Source organism: Gadus chalcogrammus, chromosome 9 (assembly GCF_026213295.1).
Source record: "Gadus chalcogrammus isolate NIFS_2021 chromosome 9, NIFS_Gcha_1.0, whole genome shotgun sequence".
In the NCBI taxonomy this organism is placed as follows: Eukaryota; Metazoa; Chordata; class Actinopteri; order Gadiformes; family Gadidae; genus Gadus; species Gadus chalcogrammus.
In genome coordinates, this window is record NC_079420.1 from 13,011,433 (window position 1) to 13,035,294 (window position 23,862).

The 23,862-nt window shown below is 42.3% G+C and overlaps 3 protein-coding genes across 11 annotated transcripts in view; 1 reads left to right on the top strand and 2 right to left on the bottom strand.

Annotated features, from left to right (window-relative positions):
- The window catches only part of LOC130389684 (lactadherin-like), a 22,033-nt gene extending 13,946 nt beyond the window's left edge, over nucleotides 1-8,087 (bottom strand). For all 4 annotated transcript variants that reach the window (XM_056599585.1, XM_056599584.1, XM_056599583.1 and 1 more), the window contains exons 1-3: nucleotides 7,884-8,087; nucleotides 604-726; nucleotides 252-383 (exon numbers count right to left, since the gene is read on the bottom strand). In XM_056599585.1, coding sequence (XP_056455560.1) covers nucleotides 252-383; nucleotides 604-726; nucleotides 7,884-7,965 — 337 coding nt within the window. In that variant the 5' untranslated portion in view covers nucleotides 7,966-8,087. The remainder of the gene's footprint in view (nucleotides 1-251; nucleotides 384-603; nucleotides 727-7,883) is intronic.
- LOC130389702 (monoacylglycerol lipase ABHD2-like) lies at nucleotides 6,816-18,535 on the top strand. 5 transcript variants are annotated; one of them, XM_056599624.1, is made up of 12 exons: nucleotides 6,816-6,989; nucleotides 10,503-10,691; nucleotides 10,853-10,921; nucleotides 11,089-11,301; nucleotides 11,704-11,879; nucleotides 12,889-13,056; nucleotides 14,296-14,479; nucleotides 14,786-14,878; nucleotides 15,091-15,192; nucleotides 15,290-15,359; nucleotides 15,721-15,805; nucleotides 17,233-18,534. In XM_056599624.1, exons 4-12 carry the CDS (start codon nucleotides 11,111-11,113, stop codon nucleotides 17,427-17,429), a joined length of 1,266 nt encoding a protein of 421 aa, XP_056455599.1. In that variant the 5' UTR covers nucleotides 6,816-6,989; nucleotides 10,503-10,691; nucleotides 10,853-10,921; nucleotides 11,089-11,110; the 3' UTR covers nucleotides 17,430-18,534. The 5 variants fall into 5 exon arrangements, with proteins under 5 accessions (XP_056455599.1, XP_056455602.1, XP_056455601.1 ...); XM_056599623.1 differs by lacking the exon at nucleotides 6,816-6,989 and having other exon boundaries at nucleotides 10,341-10,691; XM_056599627.1 differs by lacking the exons at nucleotides 10,503-10,691; nucleotides 10,853-10,921 and having other exon boundaries at nucleotides 17,233-18,535.
- rlbp1b (retinaldehyde binding protein 1b) lies at nucleotides 17,568-23,091 on the bottom strand. 2 transcript variants are annotated; one of them, XM_056599646.1, is made up of 8 exons: nucleotides 22,910-23,091; nucleotides 21,994-22,039; nucleotides 21,096-21,224; nucleotides 20,504-20,708; nucleotides 19,953-20,131; nucleotides 19,493-19,651; nucleotides 19,009-19,119; nucleotides 17,568-18,574 (listed from the first exon to the last, which is right to left on the bottom strand). In XM_056599646.1, the coding sequence occupies exons 2-8, from the start codon at nucleotides 22,003-22,005 to the stop codon at nucleotides 18,446-18,448; spliced, it is 924 nt and encodes a 307-aa protein (XP_056455621.1). In that variant the 5' UTR covers nucleotides 22,006-22,039; nucleotides 22,910-23,091; the 3' UTR covers nucleotides 17,568-18,445. The 2 variants fall into 2 exon arrangements, with proteins under 2 accessions (XP_056455621.1, XP_056455620.1); XM_056599645.1 differs by having other exon boundaries at nucleotides 21,096-23,091.
- Between the last annotated feature and the right edge of the window lie 771 nt (nucleotides 23,092-23,862).

Here is a 23,862-nt window from a genome sequence, read left to right on the forward strand (position 1 = left end):
CTGATTAGACGCTCCTAAAGGCTCAGCGTCAACCGTCCACCGATGTAACTGTTTGAACTTTGCTTGAAGCCTTAAAAAATTAAAAAATCAGAGCTGTCCCCTACACCCGGTGCAGCGTTCAACACCAGGTCGGGCTTCAACGCGCCAAAGGAACACATTGGCAACGCTGGCAATGCCGACGCTGAGAGCTCATCATGTGTAAACGGCCCTGACGCGAACGAGCGTGGAAGAGGGGATCAGGAGGGGCTTACTGTTCTGGCAGTGCACGCCCTCGAAGCCCAGCTGGCACTCGCAGACGTACTCGCTGAACACGTCCCCTCGCCGCGTGTGGCCCGTCGCAACGCAGACGCCGTCGTTTGTGCACGGGTTGGGGTTGCACGGCCCTGTGGTTGGAGATGGAGAGAAGCGCCGGATGAATGTCCATCCCCTAAATCATTGCAATAAATATACGGTCCAATCATATTTATACTTGAGGAGTAGACACTAGATCATCTTTAAATCATAGAGCCTCACAACTGATACACAACATTGTAGGTACAAATCATAGAACCTCAAAGCAGATGACATCGTTTTACAATGGAGTTTCGATGTCCGTGGTCTTACCGGTCTCCGTCTCGTTGCAGGTGTCTCCGGTGAACCCATCGGGGCAGATACAGATGAAGGGCTCGCCTGAACCCGTCACACAGATTCCTCCGTTACTGCACTTGTTCACCACGCAGTAGTCACCTGGGGACATCAGGTGAGATCAGATATCTATACTTCCCCAATCTAAAAATCATATAGATATACATAAATAACTTTATGTCTATATCTATATACAGTATATCATTCAAAAAATTGCATGTGTGGGCTCTGTCCCTCAAAGTCATTGTTGAGTGGTTGATCTCTGTTTCAGACATCAACTAATGCCCCTCAAGATTGGAGAAAGTGATGGAAAATCGACATGTTGTTACGTTTTTGGTCTATCTATGAACTTAAGTTTTGTTACTATTTTGTGTGATGCATATATTGCCTGCCTTCTACTCTCCTTGTGGGTCATTTAAAGTGTGAACCTTCGAGGGTCGTGTGATGCATTTTATTGCCTGCCTGTTCCTATGTTTTCGTGTGTTGTAAATCATCTTCCATGCAATCCTTTGATGTATGGGCCTGTTCCTCGACCCCCTGGCTAGCGTCAACGAAGACAGAGGGTTACATGGCACGGCCGCCACCCCCTCCAATGGCATCCAGGGGAGCTTCAATTGTAAAGATTACCATCTGGTAAACAAAGGCTTTTGGTTTATTGGGGGACACACCCCCTCCAGAACCCAACCCAAGTGAATAAGAACTCACGACTCGGAACAATCGGGGGACTTCTCCCGAGCGTACCTTTAGAGTATGAAGTAACACGCAAAGAGAAGCTCCCATCTGAGGCCTCAGACTATTGTAATGTTTGCCTGTTATGTTGTTTGTTGATGCATGTTGTGATGTAACTTTGTTCGTACTTTTCTTACAAATATATATGACCACCAATTGTCTACAGTATCGTGTGCTTTTTGCATCTAAATATCTCATCTGTCTTAGACGCAAACTCTGATGGAGAAATTGCCACGACAAGAAGTTCTGCCTAGCCGGTAAACAACTCTCTAACTAGGGCATCTCAAACAGTATCTGCCTTTGTAAGTGTCTTCAAAAGGGGCAAGGAGATTTCACACGAGCCATCTTCCTATTAAGGAAAAACTAAAAACAAACAGCGCAGCAAAACGTGCGCTGCACTGCTTGCGTCCGTCGTCCTGTGAACCATGAAGTGCTACAAATGGGTGTCAATCACCACCTCGCATCACATCCCGTAACACATCCTCTGGGTGTCAATCACCAAATGGGTGTCAATCACCACCTCGCATCACATCCCGTAACACATCCTCTGAAGTATTGATGGGGTGACTCTGTGCTGGATGAACCAGTGAAACACCTGATCGCTGCCTCTGCTAGAGAACCCTGTTTCAACTCATGGTTTCTGAACAATAGCCCTTTCTTACCAAAAACACAACATCTGAACACTCACCATGCTATCTCACTTTCTGTGTCATAGTCTCGCACACACAGACCAACAAACACTTGTTTCCCTCTTAATACTGCTAAACCAGACAATATTAGCAACATGATATAATGATCATCCAATAATAACCATTACGGACTCTTCCCACTATTTAAAAAAGATTGTATTTATTCAGAATTAAAAAAATGAATGTTAATAGAAGGTTGCAACAACATTTAAATTTGTTTAACGTTGTCCTTTTGACCCGGTTTGGTCACTGAACAGAGGCAGAATTCATGCACCTTTGTTCTAAAACCAGTGCAATCTTTGCCATTTTATTTACAGTGTCAATGCATTGGTTTATTTGTGCTGCATCAAATATTTCAACCGTATCAGCTTATGTCTATGTGTTCTAATAAGGTGAATTCAAAAACCACAAAGCATTGGGACCCTGGCAAATGAGGTTGGGGCATCTGATTTTACAGTCCAAAGATCACCCAGCTAGGCGTTTGTATCATGGTGATCCTGAAAAGGGGAATATTATATATAATTTTCAGTAGTTAGTAGTAGTTAAGGAAGAGAGCTGCTGGATACCAGGGATCTCCTAACTGATTATGTGGAAACTGGAAATAAAGTCTGGCACGTATTTGGTTTCAGATCAACTTTTCAGTAATATTAAAAATGCAAGTTTCATTTCACTAAACATTTGTGGCTACAGTTCCCACACTGTTTACAGTCAATAAGAGGTGGACAGCACTGTTTGCGGTCGGAAGTGCATAATCTGTACACCAGCTGACTAAGGAACAATGAGCCATTTCACACAAAACAGACACTGGGCCTTTCCAGTAACACCTCTCGGATGCCCAGTCTGGCAGTCTCTAAGCCATCAGGGTCAAAGGGAAATGGTGGCTGATATGTGCAGGTACAGGCAATATAACATTTGCCTTGGAGAGAGACAGCCCTTGCACAATAATATTATATTTAGTTACACAACGAAAACATATGATAATAAAAGTGATATTTCGAAAGGGACTGAAAAGAGTCATAAAACACCAGGAATGAGAACAGAAAAGGGTTTCACCCAAGATAGCCTTGCCTCTCTAAATATTTCGATATTTCGTTCTAGTAAAGATAACAATTGCAAAAACATGCACAACATGTTTTGCCAGAAGTTGAGGAATTTGGCCATTTTCCATCCCTTATGATTTGACTGATTGTACACGAAGTACAGCGTTGGCTTCCCAAGTCTGAAATTGGCACCTTAAGAATTATAATGTTGGCCTTCAAAATAGAATAGGTGGTTGGTGGTGGCTGTTGTTGGCTCCTCTAGTATCAACCGACCTCAACCATACAGTAAAAGTGGATTTGTAGCGCAGATAAGTAATGTTTTGAAGAGTCAGTGGTAATACAAATAGGATAACAGGCCCGGGTATTTTGGTATAAGTTCAGCGGGACTAAAATGCCACACTTCCTTATCTAGTTTACCCACAAGGCCACCTCCAGATGTACAGCAGTGGTGCTTACTGCTCGCTTGGGCAAGAAACTTTTGAATATCAATATACATGTGCGTACATGTGCGTGCATCAGAAATCTATTTCCACATTCTGAGTGGCTCTGTGATCGAGCAAAGTCATGGTTCCAGCCAACATGTCTACCTATCCTTTTAGTGGCCATTTATCCATCTGTCCTGCTCAGAGAACAAAATAACCGCCTGTAAAATAGGTGAACTCCAACTCACACACACGTTATACATCCCAGGGTAGTTGAATAGACTCAGTGGTAGTTGAACCAACTAAATTAAATTCCCCAAGGACAACCATTCTCTGTACTTACTCAAAAGTACTTTTATGTATCAAGAGAATAGTCTGTGGAACAGATCAAGTGTATCCTAACTGTGTAATCTGTGGTGGTTGAAGAGGAGTTGGGCTGTGGACCAGAATTCCTTTCGGAAACATTAGTGCGGAGGGCGACACTGCAAGACCGTGGTCGAATAAAAGCCTTTTTGGGAAAAAACGACATGTCATGATCCGTTTGTCTGTTTAAACTAGAACTAAATAAAATGACCCATTTAATAAAAATAAGTGAGGATGCTTTTAAGGCAGAATCGTGCAAACAGAATCCTGTGCTGTACCACAATGTGAGTCTACCCATGACCATCTAGTTACACATGTGACAAACCTTTTTTTTAGATACGTGGATGGGTTAGTTTCAGGGAAACTTTGGCTGCTGTTCTGGCTTTCCGTTATTGTGTAATGCTGAATTACCCATAAAAACTAATGACTTATCTCTGGATAACAGTTGACCCAGTCAGACTAGTCCTTGCATGCCTTTGCCTCTTTGTTTTGGAATATTAAGTGTCTCAACATGTAGGCTTCGAACTAAATCCATCTTACAATAAATGCAATACAACAAGACCAACAAGTTTATGATGGTTCGGTTGATGTGCACCTGCAAACTAGAGATTGTCTATTTATCTTAAATGGATAAACCTGTATTGCTACGCCGACTAAATTGGACAATTGGAAGGGCACAATAAACTAACAGCAGTTGCCTAGCATTTAAGGCTATTATCTTTTTTAATTACAATTTAACTAGTTTCTGCTGTGTTCTGAATACAGCTTTGATTACATCAACCATTATGAATCTGCTCGTTCAGCACCTACTGGGCTCCTTACCATCGGCAAAAGGAAGACGCCAGAGAGCGTAGGGTTAGTGGTGGCTTAAAGCACTATGTGTTTGTGTGCATAATCTATATAGGATAGACAAAAAAATGATTTGAATCTATGATTGTGCTTGAACACTGCCATTATGTCAGTTCCGAATTGAAACGGAATCAGTTGTGAGACATAAGCAGTGCTGATGTCCATGTGTATCTGCCCCTGATTGAGTGCAACTATAGTGGAGTCATGTTGGTATGGGCTCACCAGTACCACAGGCCATTGTGCTGGTGTATGTCATTATGAGTCATGAACCCATGCCTTTACCCATGATTCCCAGGCCCAAGAATGAGGTCCAAATACCAGTCAGAAAATACACCGCAGCAGCCACCTAATGACTCTGTTTTTGCAATCCAAAGTCTGGCCCTGGCATCCCAATATTTTTTTTTTACCATTGTACTTGAAGGATGCTGTACCGGAACTGGCATTGTGAAAATAGGAAGTCAACACTACTCTGTAATGTACCCCCTGCATTGTAACATTTCAATGAACAAAGTAACCACATCATATCTCTTATATCTCTTATGTCATTTAAACATCACATTCTAGCCAATATAATATAGGCAGGCAATTTCTTGTTGTGCATAAAATAACTCAAATGTTATCAAAACTGAAACCTTATTAAAATATGTTTAATAAATCTTTATTTCTCAACTTGAATTATATATAGAATATATTGAGGTTGGTCCTCTATATTTATGTTCCCTTGCTGCCCCTTGTCAGTTACTGTGGTTCCTGCCTATGGTCTACACTACACTGTATTTATTTTGAATATTAGTATACTTCTTTTATACATGCTTCTGTGTGTTTCAGCTCTGTGTTTGGGTTCACCATCTGTTCCAAGACTGACAGTTAGCAGGTGCTTCCGAATCCATCCGAGAAGATCAGCCAGCAGGCTGGTGCCCTGAGCCAAGGTGGAAAGACAAGGCTACACAACTCCCTGGTAACTATCCTTCAGGGGCCACTGTTTACATGAAGATCATAAACTACAACCATGCTGACTAGGCTGCGGAGCTGCCTCAGGACACGGGCGGAAGGGGAGGGAGGGGCTATCGGGACACTTGGCAAACCTTGTCTCGAGATAGGTTGGCAGCTTGGCCTTAATCAGTAGGAATTACAACAAAATTATTTCAAGGAGAATTAGAATCAAGGTTTGATGACACATCTTTTTGGCCTTGACAGTGCTGGGAGTACACTCTGTGGACAATATCTGTGGATATGTACCCTTTCCTGTTTTCATTTAAAATAGTTCATTATAAAGTGGTAAAATGGTAAGAAGGGTATAGTTAAAAAAAAGGAGCTTGATATAGTTTAGTATAGGCTCTGAAATAATCTCTTATTAGGGAAATATTTGGCAAAGTAAATCATCAATTATCTGAAACAAGAAAAGTGCTTGTGAAGAGCTATATATGTATGTAAGGGCAAAATTATCCCTGTGTGTGTCTTAAAATATGCAGATATGGTTATGTCAGCACTCGCAGTCACATGTGTATGCCATCCAACTGCGTGAACATCTCTCTCTCTCTCTCTCTATCTCTCTTTTTCTCTTTCCCTCACTCTCTCTCTTTATCCTTCCCTCTCCCTCCCCCCCCCCCCCACCCCCCCACCTTCTTATTCTTCGACCACCTTAGAAGTGTGAAGCCAGGAGTATTCAGTAATCTGCTAGTACAACTTTAAAGCCACCATCTGCCACAAAGAATAAACAACAAAACCAAAGCCTAAAAATAAACTGTGGACCGTCATAAAGATGACCCAGGGCTGCATAGGTAGTCCATCATCTTCTGACTTGGCATGGTGTGTGTGTGTATGTGTGTGCAAGAACACAAGGATAGGCCATGTCACAACCATATTCTCTACACCACGTCATTGGAATTCAAAGCTGGTCAAATCTGTTTAAGAAAATCAACGTGTATTTTCCTCTGTGGGCTGGAATTGGCAGGACTGCTCCATGACTCAGGGACCATCACTGACAGATGGTGCAGCCAGTTTTTTTTTTAGGGTTAATGACAAAAACACATGGATGAAATCGAAATACATTTACCTAAAGAGGGCGTAACATACAGGATTTCTTTTTTCCAATTGTGTTTGTTCACACACAATTTGGGATGTATCTTGTATAGCCCTAGTTTAAATTCACTGCCTCTAGTGCTGCATCCGTCTCGCTATGATTACATGGACAGATCATGACTTCTTGTTAGTGAAAGGAAGTTGACAATTTGGCATTTTAACTCCATTTCCGAAATGTGACTCAACTAACGGTGAGCTACACGCCTTTGACGCCTGGTACTACCAGTCCCAGACATTACAGTACTTACATGTTTATCCAGACCGTAAATTTGGTAGGTTTGTTATCATATGCCCTGTATTAAGAACATATAGTTCTACGTTATGAATTCTCGCTGTAATCAACATTTGTAAGGCAATTTAACTTAATTCAAATATCATTTTGACCAAATGTTCTTGGTAGTTTTGTCTATAAAGGTGTTATAGACAAAAGGCCTACCACTTTTTCAGGTCATATCAGTACTTTAAATGCTTTCAACGATTTGTAAAAAGGTCTTCTGAGTATTTAAGGTAGGAAAATAAGCTTTACTGTTCATACAGACAAAATAAGTTACCGTCGTAGCCAGCCTTCTGGGTTGTCTGAAAGCAGCACACGGAGTGTCTAGTGGGGCACCATTGTCCGCTGCCCTAGATGGACTGCGTGCAGCGCGCGGATGCAAACAAAGTCAATTGCCTTTGGCAAGAGCCACAACAGTTAAGAATAATGGACCGTGTGCCTTAGTGATAGTTGTAAGAGAGCACTTTGCGCTAAATTACCCGAGGGAATACAGGGCGGCCATAAACACGGCGTATGACACATTAGCCTATATTACGCATGTCTGGGTACCTCGAGAGAGAAAAACAAACTAAAGATCTGAATCAGTAGGATACTAATTTCTTTTTGACTCCTTAGAGATTTAGCCTTCTTACTTTTTGGGCAGCAAATGGCTCTGCTTGCTATTCATTCGGAGCAATAGACTACATCTAGTTTAGTCCTTGCAGAAAGGGAATTTAATTCCAGTACCGAAGTTAACCAAGAAGCAATGAGCACCGATCCCAATGAGCAACGTGGTTTGGAACAACAAAATGTAAACAAAGAAGCAACTTACCGTTCACAGTGGAAATGGCACAGAAAACCAAAGAAACTGCGAAAAGTGGCAAATAAAGTGAAAAACACGATAGTGTCTTCATTGTTGCTGTCCTGAAGACCTTAATAAAAAAGTATTTTTGTACAGCCAAAGACGTGGGACAGTAACTGCTCTCTGTGCGATGCCGTTGCAGCTTTAAGTGTAAGAGCCTACACTGGGAATATGGCAAGCAACAGCAGCACGTGTACCACAGTGGTGAACCAATCATATCGCCCTTTATAATTGTAACCCCTCCCCTCTCAGGGTGTGACTTCAGAGGGATATAATAATAGCGACACAGCAAAAGGCTTTGGTGGATTCCAAGGTGTTAGTCACTTGAAAACCATCATATAGCCTAGCAGCGATATCCAAGAAAATGATATACCATTTGTTTTATAAGATTCAACTAAAAGATGATATGCTATGATAGTTTGGTTGTTTTCTGTAAATTGAATCATTTAACAAGTAATCCAGGCAGATATTTTGTGTGTCAATTACCATGTTAGATTAACAAGAAACACAGGTAAGCAAAGGCTCTTAATCCTTTCCCCCCAATAACATATTTTAGTCTAGCCTACAGGCCCACTATTGAGGCAGTCTGAGAAAATGCCCATAGTGGGGCCATGCATGAAATCCTCTTCAGAAATGCAGATCAGGGTCAGCAGTTTATTGTGCTGAATGGTTGAAGTGTGGGCGTTTCTTCAGCCAGAATCCACCAATGCTGTGACCAAAATGTGTGGGCAGCATCACATTTTCATAATTTAGCATTTCCAAAGCTAAGAATTCGAAATAAAATCCATTAGTATTTCAATATCACACATATCACATCTATGCCAGCACAAGGGAAGCAGTCATTTTCCTTGTCAAACCGTCATTGGGCTTCCTATAATCATTGGGAAAAGCTTTGAGGAATCCATCTAACTTTAATCCGAGATGAAATAAATAAGTCAAAGGGAAGTCTTTTCTTTAGTATGGAGACTGCTGCAAAATTCCCTGATGTGAAATTCACAGTTTTATATGACAGCCTGAAAAAAGCTTCTCTGTAACCTAGTAACAAGCACATGTGAAGTCATCAGGGCTGACCTCATGCTATTACCACCATAAGGAAGGAGCACAGAGCTTTTATCACTTTGATGGCAGGCTTGGGTTTTCAAATGACTTTGTTATGCAATGTGAAATGATTTACAGGAGAATACACCTTTATACATCGTAAATAACATGAATTATAAACAAATGTAGATAATACATGATACAAATATCTTAAATATCTAAGTATTCATGTAAAATATGAGCAAGACTGACAAGTTTAGTTTGAAGAAGACAGGTGTAAACACTGTTACACACCCACCCACACCTTATCCCCATCGGTCAAGGAACTCCCTTGACCAAGGAACACACGGAGGAGATCCGTTCTCTAGGGGAGAGTGAAGGTTGTCTTTTCACATCATGTCTGCCACAGGTGTGTGAGAGAGAGACCCACCCGAGTCACACTTTTTTTATGATATGCAACCCATCTAAATCAAGAGTCGGATTTTGTGCTTTGATGCATGCTGTGTTTTTTTTTTAAATGTTTGAGATGTACAAATGTTCTCAGAGGGAGCAGATCAGAGGAAGGTCACGTGGTTACCTTGGGTCTGGAAAAAGACAATCAGGTGACTGATTTCCCACCAAGACCTCTGAAATAAAGCCCTTACTCATGACCAACCACTGTGACAGGACGTGGTTAATGACCAGATAGTAATGATAGATTGTGCTCTAATAAGATGGAGTGGGTTTGATGTTAATCCCTGCTGTATGCATTATAATCCCACTGTGTGAAATAGAGGGGGTTCATCAGTGACCTTCAGTCCTCTGACAATGTAAGAGGACTGTGTAAATGTAATGATGTAAGACTTACATCATTACATTTACACAGCTCTAAGTAGTGGCAATTGTATTGCTTTGACCATCCTCAGATAATATAAACTTGAGCATTTTGGTAGATTAGGAAGTTTTAACTAGTTTCTTCCCTTATAACATAATTTATTCTTCATTTAGGCCTATACTATATCATGTAGCTGCTATTGGTTGCCTTTGAAATAATATAGGCCTGCTGCCGGTGTTTAGTTATTTTTTTTACCTCTGTGGTCATATTGTAAAAGAAAATAAAGTAAAGAAAAATAGTTGGTGAACATTGCCCCTCAGTGGTCAAAAGAGTCCTCAAAAGATCCCCGGCTATGCCACTGCAGGGCTATCATACAGTTAGGTTTGGACGAATATGGTAGACCTTTAAAGTATCAAAACAATTTAAATATTAGGAGATAAAATAAGAAAATAGTTTGTTTTAGACCTACGTACATGTAAGTGCTTCAATAGTAGGCTATTTGTTCCGGTAAAGAAAACTGACTTATAAAGCCAACAACATTATCCTCGACAATACCCGGCGGGCAACAATTGAGCGTTGATGTTCAGTTATGTTCGCTTCGAGCAGTGGCTTTCATACCAGTTGTTCTGCACTTCACTACACCACCCTACACACTTCTACACTTCACTACATCACATACTTGACTAGCAGGAAGCCACACTGGTTTGCTGCTCCGCGTGACTTGTCACTTGTTGCAGATGTCAACCAGGGGTAGCGCGCGCCGAGTAGCCGAATAGTCCCCGGTCTCGCGGGGAGACTTGTTTGGATAAGATGAGTAGTAAGTATTTTGGTATGCCGGAGTTCTAGTTTGATACGCCCTTTACGGAAATCCGTGACTACGGAAAAACAGCGGAATGGCCAGATCTCGACAGTTTACATTTCTGAAGGTAGGTTTCCTTACAATCGGTACTATTCAGGTAGATCCGAGTGTATTCTGTTCTATTATGTATAACACTGTTGTGTGTGGGTAAATATAACTACGAATGAAGACCTGATAACAAATAGAAGTACAATCTGGATTGTTCTCTCTTCCTCCTTTCTTTTCCAGCCTCAATAGTAACCAAACCTGGTAGAGGGGATGTTTTAGCTTGTTGACAAAGCCGTTGTAAGTTGTAAGGTGAGCAAAAGTACGATATGTCAACTTTTTTGAAGAACATTTAAACTCAAAGGTAAAAAGAAAAACAAGTTAGGGGGGCGGGGTCTCTCTGCTTAGTTCGCCTTGACCCTCCCAGACAACTCATTTTTAAAACCAAATTGTTTTCTCCCGTTTGTCAACACGTTCAGGTGCGGTCTCTGAGTTGAGGTCATGGCTTCCCTTGAGGAGCTGCCCCTGTTGCCGGTGTTTGACGGCGTGAAGCTAGCAGCCCTGGCCACCGTCCTCTATGTCATCGTACGGAGTCTTCACCTGAAGAGCTCCCCCGCTCCCCCCCATGTCACCTATCAGGACACGCCTCTGAATAGATTCCTGTTCAAGTCCTGCCAAATACTGACCCAGGAGTGAGTCCATCATATCAGTGACTATAGTGATGTTGTCATGAGGTTAATGCCGAATCAGACATGAAATGGCTTCATTTGAAAGTGTTGTTTAAGAAAGTAAAGGATGCCTAGTTTGCTTGTTTTTGCTATAGAGAGATGGAAGCCACTGTTTTTGAAAAAACGAATTACATTTGTGCATGTGTGGTGTAACATCATCCTGTCATACACAAGTATAAAATTGCCTCATCAGTGTTTGAGAGACAAGTAAACATTTAGAGAAGAACCCTGGGCCACTTCAGTGGATTGAATAGGCCTTTGGGGTACTGGAATGTCCTGCCTGTCTATCTGTCTATTTGTCTATCTGAGAGTTTCTTCTAACACAGGAGTACTGCTGATGCTGGTGTTTGGGTGTGTTTTGTCCAGATACATCCCTCCTTTGCTTTGGGGTAAAAGCGGCCACATCCAGACAGTCCTGTACGGTAAGATGGGCCGCGTCGCCACCCCCAAGCCGTGCGGGGTCCGCACCTTCCTGCCTATGGAGGACGGGGCCACCATGACCTTTGACATTTTTGAAGCGCTTGGAGACCACAGTACGCAAGGTAAGATTACCTTACATGAAACGAGCCATGTGAGGAAGTTTTGTGTACAACAGACCTTTGTCTGTTTCCCTATTTGCTTGGCTGGGGGTCTAGATAAAAAAACACATTTGAACTAGAGCTGTACAATTAATACCAATCAACTTTACCATTTATTTGCATAGTTGCCTTTAGATCTGATCATCTTGGTTTTTACAGTGTGTGAAGCCAGCCTGATCATAATTTTATGCATCGTGTTTATAGTCCTCCAACCACAAACTGTTATTTACTACTATTGGATTGACCGTCTAGTTGCATGGGACAGGAAAACCATTCATCTGCATCTTGGAAGGTGTGTGTGTTTTTGTGTCTTGGCAGTAGCGAGTGTGTGTGTTTATGTATATATGTGTGTGGTTGTCTTTGTCTTGTGTGTCTAGTGCTTTGTGGTTGTCGGTGTCTTGGAGGGCGTGTATGTGTGTGCCTTGGAAGGAGTGTGTGCGTATGTGTGCGTGACTGTCTTGTAAGGTGCCCGAATGTGTGTGTTTGTCTTGAAAGGTGTGTGTGTGTGTGTGTGTTTTTATCTTGGGAGGTGTGTGTATGTGTGTGTGTCTGTCATGTAAGGCGTGTGTATGATTGTTTATCTTGGAAGGTGTGTGTGTGTTTGTCTTGGAAGGTGTGTGTGTGTGGGTGGGTGTTGGAAGGCGTGTTTGAGCTTGTCTGGGAGACGTGCATGTTTGTGTGTGTGTGTGTGTGTGTGTGTGTGTGTGTGTGTGTGTGTGTGTGTGTGTGTGTGTGTGTGTGTGTGTGTGTGTGTGTGTGTGTGTGTGTGTGTGTGTGTGTGTGTCTGTATGTGTGTATCTGGGAAGGCATGCGCAGCGCACCACAGAAGCCAATTAACTAAGAGATATCCAGAAGCCTGTACTGATATACAATGACCCCCTGAAGCCTTGCACATGCTGGCATGCATCCGTGTGTTTTGGTGTGTGTTTGTGTGTGTGGGAGATATACCGTGTTGCATGTGCTACCCATACAGATGACATCACCATGGTTATCTGCCCTGGGATCGGTAACCATAGCGAGAAGCAATACATTCGAACCTTTGTGGACCACTCCCAGAGGAAAGGCTACAGGTGTGCTGTCCTCAACCATCTGGGAGCCCTGCCCGACATAGAGCTCACCTCCCCGCGCATGTTCACCTATGGTAAAACACCCCACCGTCACCACACACACCTCCCCGTGCACGTTCCCCTGAAGTAAAACACTCCGCCGTGGGTTCGCTTCTCCTGGACATGTCGAGGTGTGAAATGCAATGGTTTGACTTTTTGTTATTGACTTTTTGTGTGAAAGAATTACATTCTGGAGAACCATTGTGAGGCATAATCATCGTTATTATTAATAAATTAAAGTGAATTTAAGTTTGTTTATAAGATCTGGAGACATATTAGACTTTAACGCCTGCTGAGGATTAAGTTATCGTTATCAATTTCCAGGTAATTCTGGAAAAAAAGAATCAACAGACGCATGTAATCCTCTTATCTCACTCACAACTTGCATATCCTTTTGTCCACTACACTCTGCAACATGAGGAATGCAGACACACAAACACACCTACTTATACACATATACATATATACAAACAAATACAAACACACACAAACAAACACCGGGCCCTGTTTCAATAAGATGAATTTCCAGGTTAAGCGGATATGAATTCAGGGCAATCCAGACATGTAATTTTGGGGAACCAAGATAAGACTACTCTGTGTTCAGTTACCATTGCGACATATGCTGTGAGCATAACCAGTTTTTCTTCCTTCTGAGCATAGTATCTTAAAGGGGCAGTGTGAATAATGGACATCTGAGCATCTAGCAGAATGGTCAGAAATGGCGATATAATATTCATAAGTAGGTTTCAATCAGTGTATAATCCCATAACATAAGATTAGTTGTTAGTTAAAATGAGCTATATATATAAATCTACATAAACACAATCTTACTTGTAAGCTATGACCTAAGCTATGACCATGTTTGACCTCAAAGCCACTCTTTCCATAGGTATGTAGTACGAATTAACAGAAGTGGCTGAGAGATTCAACCCAATAGACACTGAAATAGCAATGTTTGCTTGAGAATTCCCTTATCGACCACATTTCCAGGGTGCGTTAGAGGATGATCTTTGAGGCCTGTCATGAACGCTCATCTTCAGATGAGCGTTCTATCCGAGATCTGGTGAACTCTTTGCCTAACAATTGATAGCATCCGTTTTGTAAGCCGGTTTTAGGTTAAAGCTAACCGACTACTACAAATGGCCCCCAGGAACAAAGAGGTTCAAACGAGCTCCACTTTTGATATCCTCTACAAGTCAGCATGCACGTGTATACCTAAAACCAATATGTGTGAATCTGTGTTCTAAGTGCAGTGGGTCACTATCTCCCTACAGGTTGTACCTGGGAGTTTGCAGCCATGGTGAGCCACATCAAGCGGGAGTTCCCCCAGACACTCATGGCCGTGGTAGGCTTCAGCCTTGGGGGGAACATCGTGTGCAAGTTCCTGGGGGAGAGACACTCCAACCAGGAGAGAGTGCTCTGCTGTGTGAGTGTGTGCCAGGGATACAGTGTTCTAAGGTCAGTTTACAGAGAATATGACTAACTAACTACAACACTAAACAACCCAAGTTTTAGGCCCAATCCCATTTCTACCCCTTACCCCTTCCCGCTCCCCCTTGTTTTGAAGGGGTAAGGGGAAGGGGAAGGGGTTACCCCTTCCCCTTCCCCCTTCAAAACAAGGGGGAGGGGTAAGGGATAGAAATGGGATTGGGCCTTAGAAGGCTATAATTATGAGACTTCAGTTATACACTTACTAGAGACTAGACTTTGATTTCAACCTGGGAGTGTTTGTGTGCGCCACGTGTGTTTGTTTGTGTGTGTCAGGGCCCAGGAGACCTTCCTCCAGTGGGACCAGGGCAGGAGACTCTATAACTTCCTGTTAGCGAGCAAGATGAAGAAGATCATCCTCGCTCACAGGTGACACAAGTCCATTCAGCATTAAAATGTAGAAATAAGACGCATAATAATATTGTTACTAATGTAAATCATGGATTCAGATCAATTCATCATTATCATCTCAATGTTTTTTTAACTTTTTTGCTGTTCCTTTTAAAAAGTGTAATAACTGAAGGACATGCCGTGTCGTTTTAAACAACATCTATAATAATACATGCTATGTTGTGTCACAGGGACACTTTGTTTGGCACCAAGTCCAGCAGACTGGATGATGCAGATCTGAACAGACTGCGGGCAGCCACCTCATTAATGCAAATTGATGACACCATTATGAGGTAAACATCCATGAATGGGCCATTCACAGCTACGATTAAGCCACAACGTCCGATGTGAATGAACTTGAAATTGTTCATCAATTTTGTTTCCCTGCAGGAAATTCCACGATTACCACTCGTTGAAAGAGTACTATGAGACGGAAAGCTGTGTTCAGTACATGCACAATGTAAGTCAGGGGTAAACATAACCATCACATAAAAACATAGAATTAAATTGAAGGAGTATGGCTTTAACTTTTTATGAGGAAATGTAATTGCCTGTAATTGTGGGAGTGTATTTAGAGCTGCAAACTGCACTTTTCTGTTCGCCCCTTTATGTTTTGATTCAATAGTGCGTTAATTGAGTCAACCCCCCTTTGACTAAATTAAAACACAAAATTGCTGATGACACTGCAGCCTTTACTTCCACCTCCCATGCCGCTCCTATTAATGATCTTCTTCGAAAACATGGCTACAAATCCAGCATTCTGCCTGCCACCCATCTAACTTTCCATTTGACCGTCATGTGTCTTCTCTTTGTCACCCCAGATCTCAGTCCCTCTCCTCCTGGTCAACGCAGTAGATGACCCCTTAGTTCACCCGTCACTGCTGGCCATCCCACGCACACTCGCAGGTCCATCACACTCATCCACCCTGCCTTATTCATCCCAAATGGGAATCGCGCCTCATATTTGTAGCACAACACAAACAAGAGCTCAAATCATATTGTTTTTAACGCACTGTAGCACACAGAGCATGAATGCAGCGTGGCTGTATTTTTCACACTAGGGTCAAAAAGGAAATGTCTATTTTGGACATTGAATAATTGTCAACCAAAAATATGTCATATATAACAGTCCTAGCGAATAATGTAGCCTCCCTGTTCCATGCCATGAACAGTCTGGCACAATGGAACACTGTCCCACATTCTACATTCCGACAAGTGCAGCCGTAAGGGTAAACTCCCTCAGTCGAATTGCAGGTAGCTTGTTGACCCCAGCAGTGTTAGTGCAAACTGAACCTGTTTGTTAATGATCCAGGTACGAGGTAGGGAAGTGTTCAACACAAATGGATGAATGAAGTTACCCGGCTGTCGCTTCAACACAAGCTTACAGTACAGAGTCTTCTCTGAGCTCTCTTCAAGGGTGCCTCTCCCTAGACAGTCTTGTTGAATTTTTCATTGCCACATGATCCCTGTGCTGTGTCATTATTTATAAGTGCAGTGTGTTGGGAGTGTAGTTTAACAGCGCTGACCCCTCTGTGAGTAAATCAGTGAGCTATAAACAACCGATTTCAGGACGCGATTTGGATTCATGGCGGAAAAGGGATTTAAAAAATGTTTCATCACAACCATATGTTGAGAACATTACTGCCGTGTGAGATTTAAATGCCACAAAGCGATCTCTCTTTCAGCTGACCTACTTTACACACACACTGACCCCACTTAGCTGAATGCAGTGGAACAATGTGCTGTCAACTAAGATGTGGTTTCCATTTCCTGCTTGTTTGTAGTAATTTCACTTCAGCGTTCACTTAGCGATAATTGATTTGCATCACATTGATACATTTTATATTATGCTGATATTTTCATACAATATCACAATATTACTCTCACCAACACCAATGTTTCATTCTTACAGTGAACGACACAAATGGATAGAGCACCGTGTGTGACAGTGTAGACTGACAGAAATGGAAAGTATACTGGGATCGCAAATCATTGAGGAATCCAGAGACATGTCCTAAGGTGCACACCTTGACCATTATATAGCAAACTCATTTATCCATGTCTGCAAATCATTACAGCCCACAAAATCAAATTAAATAGGTGAGAAAAAACACATTTAATTAACTTGAGCCAAACGCCCCTTTAGCCTTTTCAACGTTATATGAATGCAGTTCGAAATGCCTTTCTAAGTAACCTGGCCTTTTGTGTCCAATGAATGCTGAAGTTCAAGCTGTGTGACCACAGATATGTGGCACGTAGGTGAGAAGTACAACACAAAGCCAATTTTTCCTTCTTCCCCCCCCCCCCCCCCCATCTTGGGTTCTCGCCTGCAGACAAAAAAGCCAACGTGCTGTTTGTGCTGACTCAGCACGGGGGTCACCTCGGCTTCTTCGAGGGGGCCGTGCTGTTGCCCAAGCCCCTCACCTGGATAGACAAGCTGATCGTCAGCTACACCGACACCCTGTGCCAGTGGGGGCGGCAGCCACCCCACACCCCCCAGGACGGACACAGGCTACGCAGCGCCCAGTGACACCGGCACGGGGCCCAGACACGCCTTCACCCGGTGACGAGGGCCAGGAGAACTAAACACACGCCTTCCATTGTATGCGTACCGCCACCGGTATATACACGCACACACTACCCCTCTCCAAAGCATTCTTACACACCCACAAATGGAGACACTACGCCTCTATTGCTTTTATTTTGATCTACCTCCTTCGCTCGAGCCTGCTTGCAAAATGCAAAAAGTATAGTCATCATGAGCTTGCTACAAACTCATGTGGAGCTATTGTATAATGTGTGAGACGGGCAGCCTATAGTTTCAAAATGTAGGCTTTTGATAAGAAGCCTTTATCTGCACTGTACTACCTCCCCAATGGCTTAACTGCTACGTTATTGAGATGATTATTACATGCCAGTATATTCTCAGTCTATTTGTGTGACTGGTAATCCGTTCACTTTGAAGGACCTTTTGCTTAATAAAACAAATTGTATGTACATCTGTTGATTTCTTTGAATTCATGCTCACTTTACCTATCCGTGCATACGAAATATGCAGATAACACCTCATATTCAAATTTAGTAGTATATAAATAAACAAGGACATTTATGTAACATTTATATACAGTTTATTATTCTTTCACAAAATGGTGCAAATCTGTGCACCGGGTTCACAGGTGCATCCGGTAAACTTTTAAATTCATTGTTTGATTATTCTCTTGGAAGCTTGGGCCAGCCAGTTTACTGAACAAGCTGTGTGGGTGAGGTGTATCAGATGGGGAAGGCTAGATTATATCAGATCCATTTCATTTATATTTGTATATGTTACTAATTGTCCGAAGAACTGCACATAGCAAATAAGATGCTAAGTAAAGTAGTATGTCAGCTTTTTTAATCAAAGCATCATATTTAACCCATTAGTAATACTACGTTGGATACAACATCTTTCCCAATGTTTATATGCAACCACACAGCTATAGATGTTGAGTTACAGGGTTGGAGCCTAGAATAGCTCCCAGATTTGTATACACAAGGAGGAAGGGATTCCTAGTCAAACAGTTTGGCAGCTGTTTCTTTTCCATTGTATTTGGAAGCTTTCCCGTCAAAATCAGAAGGGAGGATGTCCTCCTCAAACTCCTTATAGTAGGTGTCCAGCTCATCTCCGTGGACAAAGACCTGGGTGGGAGGGACGGCTTGTTACAGAGCTTTTATTGATCAACTGTTCAGTGGTGAGGCTTCATTTGAAAAACATAAAAACATTTTGCTATTGTCTGGCCTGGCTACTTTCTAATAGTATCATTTGTCTGTCAGTAGCAAAAGCAACTTCTTGGAAAGAGTGTGCTTTCTGGCTATACAACGGTTTTGTTAGAAGCTAGTTTGCATATTGCACACTTTTGGGTAACATCAAATAACAATGATGTTATCTACCATTCATTCAAATGACTAAACTCTTATCATTAAATCAACAGCGTACTATAAAACATTTACTTTTTGGGTTGGCTTGAAACAGACTAAACAGACTAAACAGTGCATCGTGCAATGTTTTGTAATTTAGTATTATTCTCAGTAAACAGTCCCCCAGCGACTGCAGAAAGGTTACCAGTACTTACTCTCTCCAGCAGCTTGCCCTTCATCAGGGGCTTGACCACGTTGTAGGTGGTGGTGAAGTACCAGGGCTGGTGGATGAAATGGACCGCTTTGAAACGGGCCGGGAAAGAGTCCTGTAGGCAACCAAACAGGGGTTAATAGATAATGATTCAGTTAACGAAGTGAGGCTGATCTTTAGTTATCAGGATCGTTCTCCTGGGAAGTATTTTCAGGAAGAACCTCCGTACCAGCCTGCATTACCCAGATATTGATAAGCTGCGACTATTGTATTCAGTGTCTTATTGTGTGTGGTTTCGTCTTGAGTGTCATGTCATTTTCCTTAAAATGTACATATTTTTTGGCCAAAAGCCGAAGGATAAAAAGAAAAAAAAGCTTCGATCATCAGTTTGCTTCGTCGTTATACGTCAATGTGTTCGTTTCCGTCATGAAACCTTGTTTAAGACGGAGCCCTGTGTACAGTGAGTCCCAATGCGGGAGGCTCCTCACCTGCAGCATGTCCACCATCTTCTTCAGCTCTGTGGGCTTGATCCCGGAGGCCTGCTGCACGGTGAAGCCCTTAAAGTTCTCGATGATACAGAGGCCGTTGATCTGCGTCTCCTCGTTCTCCAACAGCTTCTCCAGGATCACGCAGTAGGCACGAAGGATCTGCACACGCACGCACGCACACACAAAATCTGTAAGGAGGGTTTCACACATATTCCAAGCCGCTAATCTTGGTGCTTTTTCACCATTATCATAATAATAACTTGTAGCTTGTTAAGTACCAAGATGTCAGGTTTGAACTTTTATGGAACTTCAGCGCATCCAAACATGATGGAAACCCTCCTATTACGTCTGGAAGAGGGCGATGGTCTGGTTTGGCGTCAGAGGTTAAGGACAAGTCAGAGTATAGAGTGGGACCCATTGGAGAGGTTTGTGGTCCACCGTGGATCCTTCCACACGTTACCTCATCAAAAGTGATCTCCTCGTAGTCCCAGTTCTCGATGTTGAACAGCAGCACCACGCGGCCGTACTTGTCTCTGCTGGGGAGGATGCCCGGGTATCCAGCCTCGATGGTGCTGCGGACAGCCTCTGGGGTCAGGTTCTCAAACAGCTCCGGGTAGTCCCTCCTGAAACGCACATACCCTGGAGCAAGACACACAGAAACACACTGAATACAGCTGGAGACAATACATGACAGATAAAAAACACTAAACAAACATAATTAGTCATTTGAAGCCAAGACTGGAGTGTTTCCCAGGTATTTGTCAGTTTGAAAGTTAATACTTTCAAGGAAATACATTTTACTCTCAAGGAAATATATAATACTTACAACTGTAAGTAGATACTTTAGTAGCTGTAAGTGAAACCGACTTAAAACAAGTCAACGGCATCCATGTTAGGAATCTGATAATGTTGCGAAATCATTTCTTTCTAAGAAATAAAAGATCGGAGCTCTGCCATTCAAAAATGTCCAAAAGAAAGAAGATGTGGTTTCTTTCTAGCTGAGCGACTCACCCTTCATGAGCTCGTACGCCCGGTTGACGTCGTACTTCCTGGCGCGGATGAAGCGCACCAGCATTCCATCGGGCTTCTCCCCGAACGCCTCCTGCACGGCCTTGACCAGGTCGTCCCCCCCCTCCGCCTTCTCCTTCATTATGCCCCGCAACTCCTTCACCGCGGCAACCCGCTTCTCCTCGGTCTCATTCAGCTCATCCTTGGCCTTGAGGGGTCAGACCATAATGAGGATAACTTCAACATCATGATGCATGGGTGCTGACATTGTATTGGCAATTACCAACACATTGTTGTAACCGTACAGCAAGGTGTAGATACAGCTGGTGAAGTTAGAGGGGTGCGCTGAAGAATGTGTCGTCTTTTCAGTTTTGTCACAAACTAAATAGAATAGTTCTGTACTTGCACTTTGGTTTAAAACTAATTCTGATACCATAACGGCAGTCTAGCCGGGTCAGATATTCTAACCTGATGTACCTCCTCTCCAGTTCTTATTGTTTGGAAACCACCTGCCTTGAATGGCGCCTTGAGCTTTTGTAAGTATTTTAATTGATTGATTGATCGATCGATTGACGCGCGTGTTGGACCGCCTCACCTTCTGAACGGTGTGGTCGGGTAGCTTAGCACAGGGGCCGAACACCGGCCCGTGGTCCTTCACAGAGAGGTGCTCCAGCTTGGCCCTGAGAGCCTGCTCCTCCTCCGACACCATCCGGAAGGTTCCGCTCTGAAACCCAGACATGACCCGTCTTAGCCAGATGCCACCGCTCATGGAGCACCGGTTCAGCCATGTCATTTGTTATGCTATAAAGAAGATAATTTCATGCATGGGAGGACTCCTTGGCCTAGACTATATTTTACAAACATTAGACAAAGTTCTTTAGATAGTAGGCTCTGAGGTGATGAATGGTGATACTAATTATACTAAGCTCAAGATTTAGATGTCAGGGTTCTCGTCTTAAATCTTGGAGCACAGTAAATATAAACTAGATTCTGACATTCCAAAATAAATCCAGAGTGAGGCCAGATGCAGCACACAGCCTTCTTATCAATAGGCCTCTGTTTCACCATCCTAATCGCTCTCACATGATGGAGTAAAGCCTGTAAAGACATCAGAAAGACCAAAACTAAACCTGCTGTGGGCAAGATTAGCATTCAAAGCTAGTACTCAACATCTCAGTGCTAACACTAATGGCATTTGCTCGTCTTAACCAATAGTTCAACTATCAACCCTACTTTCTCTTTAAATACCACCTCTACCCAAATGTGCCTAGATTGGTGTAATGGGTTTTCATTAGACTTATAAACTGTGTTTACATTATAGACATGGTCTATAACCATGTACACACATGGTTATAGACCATGTGTGTACATGATAGGAAAAACACATGGAAACTTAACCTTAATTTCAACCTTGACGAGTCTATCATTGGATTGATGCAACAACACGTGATGGAATCTCAGTGAGTCGTTAGGGTATGAAGGAATGTACTTACAACGACAGCCATGTCTTCTGGAACTTGAAATCAGCTTTTCTATGCTCTGGAGCAAACAAAGAGGGATTTGGTGATGCACATTAAATCAGGCTTGCATGGTGAGAAACACTTCCCCTATTGTACGAAAATAATCTCTCCTCATCCTCTGCCGCACTTCTGATCCCTGGGCTATATTTAGTCATTTCTCATTCAGCAGGTGATTTGTTGAGTGATTTTAAAGTGTGATTTTCATAATCAACCTTTGACCATTTATCATCTAAATAGTTTTACATTCTAAAGACTAACCATAACTGGTGTTTCATCCTTCTTTAATAACACAGAACAAGTATATTCTCCTTTAATTTATATTGGATTGTAGGTGTAGGTCAGGAGAGGTTAAATTAAAATACAATACCATAGTACAGTAGCAGATTGGAGAGTAAATCATTGAAATTATCCGATGGTTACGCGACACAACTTTCACGATTGTGTGCCATATCCCCAGTGGGAATAATTGACAATTATACTCGACTTCATATTCTAAACTCAAATGAAATATTCTACTATACTAGTGTGTGTTTTGAACCACTAAATGATGCAAACATATCACACTCAGGGGCACACCTAATTCCCAGATGGACGTAGTAAATGTTTTCCAAAAACACACTTACTAATGAGTGCATAATAAAACTAAGACCAATTAATTTGCTAATTAACTACACCTTGTTATCCCTCGTCTAATAATAGCAATAAAACATTGTATTTAAAAAGCACTCTAGACATTCAAAGACTATTCACATGGCCAATCAATTCAATAATAACACTTTATGTAGCGCTTTTCTTAATATTCTATGACACTTAACAAGGCAATCCATTCAATAAGTTAAAGAAAGGGGTCGCAGGTAGAAGGGGTTCAGATGGGTGGAGGGGTCCTTACCTGAGTGGAGGTTCTGCCGGGGAGTCTCAGCGCTCAGTGTGGGGCGACGGAGCGGCCTCTGACCATTTGTACCGTTGGGATTAGTGGCGTCACACCAGATTACAAACAACTATTAGGTTTTCAGTTAATCATCATAAAACAATGCAGGGGGGGGCGGGAAAATGCCAGAGCTCGGCCAATAGCAAGGCTGCCGTGATGTAATAAATGACACTGATTGAGTGATGTAATGTCACACACTTGTGATAAGGGGGCGGTTCTATGGTGAAGTAACATCACAGGGGATGGGGGAAGTACGAGAGACCAGTTTGAGGTCAAAGAAGCCATTGTGAGGAACCGTTCACTCCCTCTTACGCCAGCATTGTTGACGGGATTGAGCCTAAGACCAGGCAGAGCATGTGTTTTAATTCACATGCTCACATTTTAGGAGGCCTTGTGGAGAAACAGCTGATCACAGACTTACGCTCTCACATTCTGCGATGTATTATCCCTGTTAAAGATTTAGAATTTATATTAGTAATAATAATCATAAAGAGCAGAACCTGTTGAAAGGAAGATCAAAGGATCTATAAGAAAGGTTATACAAAGTAGACCTAATTGAGAAACCAGATCCATCTCTCCTAGCCCAAAAATCAACTTGTGATCAGAAAAACATTCAAACCTAATCGGTTGAAGATAGAATAGTCGTGATCACATAAATTATGTTGATGAGTGCTCAATTATTCTCAAGACCATGAGTACGGTAATATAAAGATTAATGTAAGCATTGAGAAAAAAATATCTTTCTGCAGCATAAAAAATTTTGCTCTGTACAATATGAACTACATTGAATTGTTGCTGAAACCTTTTTTGGTGTAGAATAATACTTAGATTGATTGTTCTATTCATGTGGTGAACTCATTGCAACCCATCCACATACACCGCTGAACAGGGGGCAGCACTGAATTAAAACATGC

Excerpts from the sequence above, each read along its gene's own strand:
- LOC130389702 (XM_056599627.1), top strand. The coding sequence starts at position 11,111 with ATGGCTTCCCTTGAGGAGCTGCCCCTGTTGCCGGTGTTTGACGGCGTG. Across the intron at positions 14,480-14,785 it reads CAGGGATACAGTGTTCTAAG|GGCCCAGGAGACCTTCCTCC; the intron begins GTCAGTTTACAG and ends TGTGTGTGTCAG. Across the intron at positions 15,193-15,289 it reads ATTGATGACACCATTATGAG|GAAATTCCACGATTACCACT; the intron begins GTAAACATCCAT and ends GTTTCCCTGCAG.
- rlbp1b (XM_056599645.1), bottom strand. The coding sequence starts at position 21,293 with ATGACATGGCTGAACCGGTGCTCCATGAGCGGTGGCATCTGGCTAAGA. Across the intron at positions 20,709-21,095 it reads CCGACCACACCGTTCAGAAG|GCCAAGGATGAGCTGAATGA; the intron begins GTGAGGCGGTCC and ends TGACCCCTCAAG. Across the intron at positions 19,652-19,952 it reads AGGAGATCACTTTTGATGAG|ATCCTTCGTGCCTACTGCGT; the intron begins GTAACGTGTGGA and ends GTGCGTGTGCAG.